The 9,209-nt window shown below is 34.5% G+C and overlaps 1 protein-coding gene across 2 annotated transcripts; it reads left to right on the top strand.

Moving 5' to 3' along the window:
• The first annotated feature begins 3,866 nt into the window (after positions 1-3,866).
• Positions 3,867-8,656, top strand: LOC120346339 (sperm flagellar protein 1-like). Of its 2 annotated transcripts, none has more exons than XM_039416050.2 (5): positions 3,867-4,164; positions 4,930-5,074; positions 5,242-5,315; positions 6,481-6,618; positions 7,016-8,656. In XM_039416050.2, the coding sequence occupies exons 1-5, from the start codon at positions 3,940-3,942 to the stop codon at positions 7,112-7,114; spliced, it is 681 nt and encodes a 226-aa protein (XP_039271984.1). In that variant the 5' UTR covers positions 3,867-3,939; the 3' UTR covers positions 7,115-8,656. The 2 variants fall into 2 exon arrangements, with proteins under 2 accessions (XP_039271984.1, XP_039271983.1); XM_039416049.2 differs by having other exon boundaries at positions 3,868-4,164; positions 5,242-5,339.
• The last annotated feature ends 553 nt before the right edge of the window (positions 8,657-9,209 follow it).

Raw genomic sequence — 9,209 nt, 5'->3', positions numbered from 1 at the left:
TTTACGTCATAGCTTGTTGTTTTTAACACGCACCAGATTTGTGATCATGATGTCATAATTGTGTTCTCGTAATTGCTCCTTGCTTTTACCTGTCTGCGTGTTTGTTACTCATTCTTGTTTTTGAACTGTCTAGCGTTAAGCTGCGATATACTGACGCCTTACTTTGCAGTATAATAAACTGTAATATTTCTGTCTATTGGTGATTTGGTAATACCCAAAACATCACACGAGTCCACCAATCTTCTTGCACATAACCACCCCTGCACGGGATTCGAACCTGCGAACCCACGCAGCGTAATCAGAGGTGCGGTGGCGAGTGTATTCCTAACGCTTAGCACGATGAGCGACCCGTCGCGCCAAATGTAGACAGATCAATCAAAAAAAAAATTCGGCATTGTGAATGATAGACTATGAGGAAAAGTGCAGTACCATTGTTCAGTTCAGTCATACACGAAGCAAGGTACAAACAAAAAATATTTGCGCATCATGGATCGATGGGTCTATTGCGGAGCGAGAAAAATTTCGCAAAATTATCTTCAATTAATTCGTGCCCAACAATCGAAACAAGAATCGATGGATTCATTATTGCTCAATCCGGTCCGGAGGAAGGTAGACAGACCAACCCACAAAAATTTGGGCATTGTGGATGGGAGACTACGATGAACAGTCCCAAAAATTTGGGATCGGATTGGTCTACCCTTGATACGAGAAATATTCTCCCTATACTTTACTATTGACAAATTTTGGATGCTTATTTGGCTTGTGTTTTAAAGAGTTAACAGTTGCAAACTGATTTACATGCCCAAAACCATTATGTTTAATAATATATTCAACTACGTACCGCTTACACGTGTAGGGTTCTTGCTGTTGTTCCCTAAACTCCGCGTGCCGAGACTGTGCTTCCTTATTCTTGTCCTCTTTCAAGTCTCTAGTAAAATGTGCAAGTTTTTTGTTGTATTAAAATAGCGAAGTTATAAAAGCATAAAATCAAAACAGTAAAATAACTTAACTCAAAAATGAGGCAGATGCTTGGAGAAGTAGTAGTAGGTGCGTGTTGCGAGAGATCCCCGAGTTGAGTGTTGGAAGTCGAGTGTCGTAATCGAGTTGCCGAAAAGAAGTGCTTTAAATTTTCTATTTAAAACAGAAGCCAAAACGTGGAAGCGCGTCACAGGTCATTTTTAGAAAAAACAACACCTAAAAACTGACAAATAACTCGCAAAACCGCAAAAATGAGGCAATGTTTACAACCATGCTTGAATATCTGTCTGAGCAGAGACAATGCATATGGTCTGAGGCTCTGAGCATAGATATGCATTGTCTTTGCTCTGAGCGAACGAAGTGTCTGATCAACTTCACAAATCCAATTGTTATGTCATCGCTGACTTTTAGCTGATCGGCCATTGTTACGGAAATAAACAAGGAAACCGGTGCTCAGGGAAACATCAATTCCAGAGAAAACTACAACAAAAATAATGTTCAATTAGTTCGTGTCCAACAATCGAAACGATGCAAAGCCCACTTGTTTACGAAAATCAATGAATGTGATTTTGTGTTGCTGAATTTGTATCGTCTTATCGCTAGAGGCAGCAGCGCGTCAGACACTGTCGTTGTTATCGAGCCCACGCCAAAACAAAAACACGGAAACAGTTGTACGCTACATGTCGGATAGGATAGGATTTACAATTACATAGGTATGGAGATAACGATATGATAGCTGTCAATGCCTTTTAAATACTTTCTCAGTCGTTGCAGCATTTTCTGATATAATAGCTTTTAATAAGCTTAGTTGATAAGCTGAGGGGTGTGGAGTTTCCGGGTCTCATGTAGTTTCGTTCCTAACGTACCGTACCGGTACTTCTAGTGGGCGTAGCATAACAATTTTTTCATGTGTAAATCCTAAACCCCACCTGACTACGCCATCCAAAAATGACGTCACAGAGACGTAATAGAGCCCTTCAAACTATACGACCTGTCATCCAAGACGCGCAGACCAGCACCCAAAATCGAACAGCTACCGGTACCGGTACAGTATCTCTCTAGTTTTCTCCTCGCAACGATCCCAATATGAGAGAGATCACTGGCGTTAGCAAATTCGTTATCGTCGGCGTCGATGCCATTTCCGGCGATCGTACATATATTTGACAAGCTCTATGACATGGTTGTGATGTCGTACCGTAATGGAGTAATTTTTGGATGGCGTAGTCAGGTGGGGGTTAGGATTGACATGTCAAAAAACTGTTACCGGTATGCTACGCCCACTAATAGTACCGGTACGTTAGATACGAAACTACACGAGACCTAGTTTTCGTTGGTCATTGCAGCATTGGCTGATTGGCAAGTTTATGTCCCGAGCAAATCTTGGGTCTCGTTTAGTTTCGTACCCAACGTACTTCTAGTAGGCGTAGCGTTACGTCAGGTCGGAATAGCGCTGATAAAAACGACTACGAATCGCCTACATAAGCTTGCAATTTCATGAAATTTTGACATAATGTAAATAAAATACACGACTATGTCCTGGTATTTGAATTATTTCATTAGCGCATAATTTCATAACATTCGATGCTTCTAAAAATTACGCTCAACTTATACGTAATGCAGATTAATGATATTGTCTTTGGACACTAATAACATTTATATGAACATGTGTATTTCTTTCTTAACTTCATACTTACCGATTTTTATGCAGTTTGTTTAATCAGAACATTGTTAATTATTATCCGCAGGCCGCAACGAACCACTGTAAAACTAATATACACCACTCCAGCACTGACTTGCGACGATCTTCCGACGACCTCAATGATAGTTGTCAGAATAAAATTCTCAAATAGTCCCGATATTCCATAGATTTGACACATATCGAGAGATTAGTAATTGATATGTGTTTTTACTAATATTCGATAAAATTTTTATTAAAAAAAGGTAATTCACAGACGTTTCACGAAACCGTACAAAATAATTCAAGGCATAATTCTGTACATAATAATTCAATTAATATGATCTTAGCCCGAGTCTGTCATCGCGCATAGGTTATTGATTGAACGCCGGCATTTTCCCTCGCAACGATCTCTCTTGTTTTGCTGTAATTGCTTACGAGTTGAGGAATATTGAATGGTAAATAAATTGTTCATTAAATAAGGTCGGATATGAAAAGTGATAAATCAGTTGATTACTGCGTACTCGTGGACTTGCGTAGTGGAGGCCGCTGCCGACCAGAGGTTAGGTGAAATTCAGAGACTTCCTCTTACATAATTTAATTAAAAAGCAGCTAATTTATTTAAAAAAATTTGTAAACTTTGTTTCATTAAGTTTTTCTGTTCACAATATCTTTTTGTTCCGAACTTGGTATTGTTTTCTTATTTTCACTTAGCTCTATCCATTGGCGCAGTTTTATTTTAAATCAGATGAACGTTAGATTTTTTCTAACATACCTACTCTGTCTGTCTTGTGTATTGTTGAAATAAGCTGGCAACAAGCTCAGAAGCTAGCACATATTGCCATAGGCTTACCTTGTCATTATTAAGTCTTTTTATCAACAACATTTTGAAACATGAATGACTGTGCGTGTGTGACCGAAACATTATTTTTTCCCTAAACATTATCTTGTGTTGTGTGTTAGTTCTTTTTTCCTTATCCAGCCAGCTAAATTGAACTGGTACTGGTAGCCAGGAATTCATGGCTTGAACTTTATTGTCATTGACTTTTCTTACCTTGAGATAAATATGAAAATCCAAACTAGGTAAATCTTTACTTATGGGCATAGCCAGTATAGCTAATATATGGATTTGACTATTATATACCAGTTCCAAGGTCTTTACTATGTCAGTATGTGGGAGAAGTTCTGCATTACACAAAATGAATTGTTTTATGATATTCATAAATATCACATTCAATTTAGATAGTACCTGTTAGGTATAGTTTAAACGTTCTGAATACTGAAACATGAATTCTGAACTCAGTGAAGTAGAATTGCAAAAACTCTACTCATGGATCGACGTGATTCCATTGAGTAGAAAGAAAAAGTCTGTTGCAAGAGATTTTAGTGATGGAATATTGGTTGCTGAAGTTGTAAGGCATTTTATTCCACGGCTTGTTGAAATGCATAATTACACCAGTGCTAATTCTACAAATCAAAAACTCAACAACTGGCAAACACTGAATAGAAAAGTAAGTCAGTGATATATAAACCTTCTTCGATGTTATTGATGGCTGTAAAATTTTTTGACTACCAAATTTTCAGTTTAATTACAGTTTGAACATCTTACATATAAAGCAGAGGACAGATGTGTTTTTAATTGCAGTTTCAAACTTATGATCTTTAATTAAGTTTGCCATGTCTTGAGCTTTTCGACCATGTTAGTATACATGGAATATATGCAAAACGAATTCAATTCCGCTTTTTCATCTGTATCGTTGATATATAAATTGCCTCAAAATTCAAACTGATATGTGTTGCATCATTACATTATCAGATACCGGTACATGATAGATGGAATAGATGCTTTTAAATATTCAAAGAAAGCAAATTTGCTATTTAAGTAATCTGAACATTATATCAGACTGATTCCAAAATCTGCTGACATCTAATATGGGGACGTAGACCGGTTGCAATTGGTGTTAAATGACTCGATTAAAATTATTACATATTTATCAAATTAAGCATCATTAAACGTTTTAAAATATCTCCGTTATACATTGCAGCATATGTTCTGATTCAATTATTTATATAAGCTTGTATTAATATATTGTTCTCGTTTCCAACTTAAATTTCAATATCCAATTTAAATATCAAAATTATTATATCTACATCATCATCCTACAAGTGAATATTGCCCTGGATTTAGAATTTCATATTTTTCATCTCTGAAAAACGTTAAACTAATATTTCATGAAATTACTAGCTTTTAGTTGAAGAATTTTAATTTTCTTTAGGTTTTGTCGAAATTGAACTTCACTATACCCGCATCAGTAATGCAAGAGATATCTGAATGTAAACCACGAGTGATGGAAGTGTTCTTGTTTGGTTTATGGCAGAAAATTGAAGAATACATCATCAAGACAGGAAGCAAGATAGGAGGTATACTTGCTAATTTATAATATGGTTTATTTTAGCATTTTTTCATTTCAGTTAGAAAGTATTTTATTCATTTTCAACAATGAAATTTTTTAAACATGCATATCATATGAGCACTTAAATGATAAATTTATTTTAAATTTTATATTTCTTCACAATTATTTTTTCAGGTTATCAAGAAAGACCATATTATAATGCAAGATCGAGTGGGCCAGATGTTGATAGCAGGACTGGAGAAAGCATGGTCAGTCGACCAAGACGGGACTCGGTATTATAATACCTTGTTTCTTATGTATTTTTACATGTATTGTTCACCTGGATGATGCCTGATTTTTACTTGTGGCTGAATTAACATAATGTTTTCAGTCCATTTTATACATTCTGGATAGTTCTCACATGAATTTGAATTTATAGACTCTATGGAAATCCATTGTTTTTCCTTTTCCGTTCACGATCCATTCCACATGGTCATATTTTGCTAACAAAAAGACTATCAAAATTTTATGTTATCACTGAAACGTGATGTAAGAACCAAATGATACAACTGAAGCTCAAGAAGTGGAAAATGGGCCAATATACTCTAATCCTAATATGATCTGATTTCTCTACCTACAGCTACCTTTATTTTAACATCTTTGTTATTATAATTATTCTGTTGAAAGTATGCTAAGCAATATTTTTTTACAATTTTTTATTGTTATTCTCCACTATCTGAAGGGCCAGTGGACATGGTTATGTTTGTTTCATTTCATGTCTATTTACTTAATGATTGATGCTTGTAACGTTGTAAGTCTAGTTTTTGTCTGATATTTAAACCATAGGAGCTCTTGAAAACTCTTAAAATATTTACTGAGACAACCCACTTTTAATTTGACTTCAACACCTGCTTGTAAGGATGTATTAATTCATTCCATTGAAAATACTCGAAATTATTCAACCAGAAGTACTTTGTCACACAGACCCAAATTATTTTGAAGTCCCTTTTCTCAATTCAAGGATTATTTGAGTAGAGTAAGCCCTGTCATTGCTGAATTATTATTTAAATGTAATTGAAACATTGATTTTTCTTGCATAGTGCAATAGAGGTCATGTGTGCACTACAATGATAATCCATACTATTGTTATCAGCTTGCTTTGATCATTGCTATTAATCATTAGAAATTTGGTAAAACATACTGCCAGGGATAGACATAACTAAATACTTGCCTATTTCAATTAAATTCTAAGAAAATATATACAAATCTGGAATTCTGAATACATTCTAAAATCTCCCACATAAATTTTATTTACGCGATATTCAATATTTTCATAAATACTAAAAAGGATATTCGAATATTAAATTCAAACACCCCAGCATACTGCACCCACATATTTAGTTTTTATTAATTGGTTCTTGTTTACTTCCACAGGTTCCTGAGTATATAGTTAAGAATCCAGTCCCTTTGAGCCAGCTGAACCTTGATATGCTTGATACTGAGACAAGGTTGATACTAGAAGAAAAGGAACAAGCACTTTTAGCATCTATGGAAACTGTTCAGATTCTCCAGGTGAGTAAATTGATGCACAAATGATATTCCCAATCTCTTTCAAGCTATTTATATAATATTATTTACCCTTTATTATGGTTCCAGTTAATTGGTATATCTGCAGTTCATTAATTTATAACATGATACATGCATAATAGATGTGATTATGTCAGAGAAGGTTTTAATTTATTTCATACATATAATAATAGTTTGAATTAATTAAATACAAGCATTGGGATTTTATATAAAACATAGCTTGACTTGTACCTACTTTTCATTTTTGCATTGCTTTTTTAGTTTCATGCATAGACATTTCCAACTCGTGTTCTTGCTGTTTGTCCTATGTTTCATTAATAACATTGTTTTGTGATAGTTTGTATTTTGTCTAATGTTGAAATATGTGATCGTTTATATTTAGGTAAAGATCAGTCGTCTTGAGCATCTCCTTCGCCTGAAAGATCTTAGAATACAGGATTTACAAGAGAGGCAAAGCAGATTTGATTCAGCTACCCATTAATATCATTTGACTGTTCCTATTTCTATTGTCTTCAATTTTTAATTTCATATCTTTCTATTTTATCTGATGATGGAGGTGATCGCATTATTAGAGCAAACTTTCCTCTTTTTATAATTGTAATCATTTCTTCAGCTTTTCAGTTGCAACTGTTTTGATATAGAGCAGTAGTTCTCAAACTTTTTAAGCTGTGCCCCCTTTTTAGAATTTGTCAAGTCTCGCACCCTATCTCCAAAATGCCTAGCTAACAATAATCTACAAATAACAGATAGTAAGGCGAAAGTATGTTTATTCAAAAACGTGTTGAAAACACATGGATGGAACTCAAATTATGAAATGAATGAAAAGTTTAAAAAACATAATGAGGCGGGCAAGATCAAATCTAACAAATAATTTTATTTTGAATTAGCTCCATGCTCCTTCAAAAAATTGTCCACGCCCCATCGTTTGAGAACCACTGATATAGAGTGTTAATGGAACTTCAAAGTGATGATATAAATTAAAAATGTGAATAAAAACAGAAAATTTTAGTGTTTATTGAAAAAAATAATTGGTTTTCCTTGGTGCCAATCTCCCGCAGGATTTGTGGATGTTTGGGTTGAAAATACTCTTTATACGATTGATCTCTACATCATTCTCCAAAAAATACTTGCTGTTTTAATAGGAGTCTGTATATGCAGTAATTTGGAAAGAAAGGTTATATTGATAAAATTTCATTACTGTGCACATTAGTACCTTGGAATCATCTTTTTTATTTAAAAACATGTCTTTTGTGAACATACTTTCTGTAAGTATAGCCTGGTGTTTTAATATTTTGTCTTTGAGACTCAGATTGTATTGTGTACGCTTAATCTTTTTATAAAAATTGTAATTTTGAAAGTGAAGATGACATGATTTTTCATATTCTATGGTGTTTGTACATTTTAAATATCGAGCACATATCAGCTAACAAAATTAAGTGTAAACGACACAGTCCAAGTTAATGGAAGCTGTGGATTTAGGAGAATGCTTCTGGAAAAATTGTTCCGTAGTATGGTAAATTTGGAATTATCTGTATGATTTATTTATTATGGTTATCTCATGATATCATACTCATTTTCTAAATGGATATTTATATATAACCAAGTATTTTGTTGTTATTAACTTCTTTACCTCGACTGTAAAAAGCATTCAATATTTTTGATAGTTGGAATTTTTTTCACTTGTTTGCCAACTAATCCTTCACTAATATGTATATTGTTCCTCCATAAGTAAGCCCAAGTATTTTTGTAAAAACTTTGTGGCTTTCTTCCTATTCGTGTTTGATGATACAGCTATCGAGTTAATCAGTTTTTGTTTCGAATATCAATTTTTTATTACCATGACATTACTCCTTTTGTAGAAATTCTATATTTGTTACAAAATTGTTAATATATGGTAAGATTGTATCCTGTTTTTTTTTCTATCGATTACACTGTTTATATTTGTACTTTCTTATATGGGGTACGTTATTCGTAGGGTGCACTTCTCTATTTTGATGTAAAATACAGGTGAATTTGTGTTGAATTGTTTGATTGATACGCAATGTGTAGGCCCATTTTGGTGGTTATGTGAGATATGAGTTGGTAATATCCATAGTTGGGACAATAAAGATTTGGACTTATTTAGTATAGAATTTCCATATTTACCCCGCAGAGAAGAAAATCCATAAGGTGTCCCACGGACTATTGTTCGTTTACAAGTTCATGCCGGTAGTCTATGGGGTTAGTTAGCCTGTTATTTCTTTCAGCTGCATATGGACCTGACCTCTTGGTGTTATGGAGCCTGTCAGTGGATCCCCACCATAAATACATAAAAAATCGATAATTTCGTATTAGAGTTACTGCAAGCGCATTCCTGCAATTAGCAGGATGCGCGGTGGTACCCTCCGATAAATGCTTGAGATCTTGTCCTCGTAACATGAGATTTGGATATTCATTCTTTGGAGGCCCGGAAAGCCGTTATGACGTCCTAATTATATAGCGAACTCCGGCACTGGTACAGTCCATGTTGGGTACCGGTATGATATTAGTTAGTATGATCAGAGTGTGAGACCCACCCAACCTACGGCGGAGAGAGT

The sequence above is a fragment of the Styela clava genome, chromosome 8, assembly GCF_964204865.1.
Source record: "Styela clava chromosome 8, kaStyClav1.hap1.2, whole genome shotgun sequence".
Classification (NCBI taxonomy): domain Eukaryota; kingdom Metazoa; phylum Chordata; class Ascidiacea; order Stolidobranchia; family Styelidae; genus Styela; species Styela clava.
This window is presented reverse-complemented; position numbering and strand designations above follow the sequence as displayed.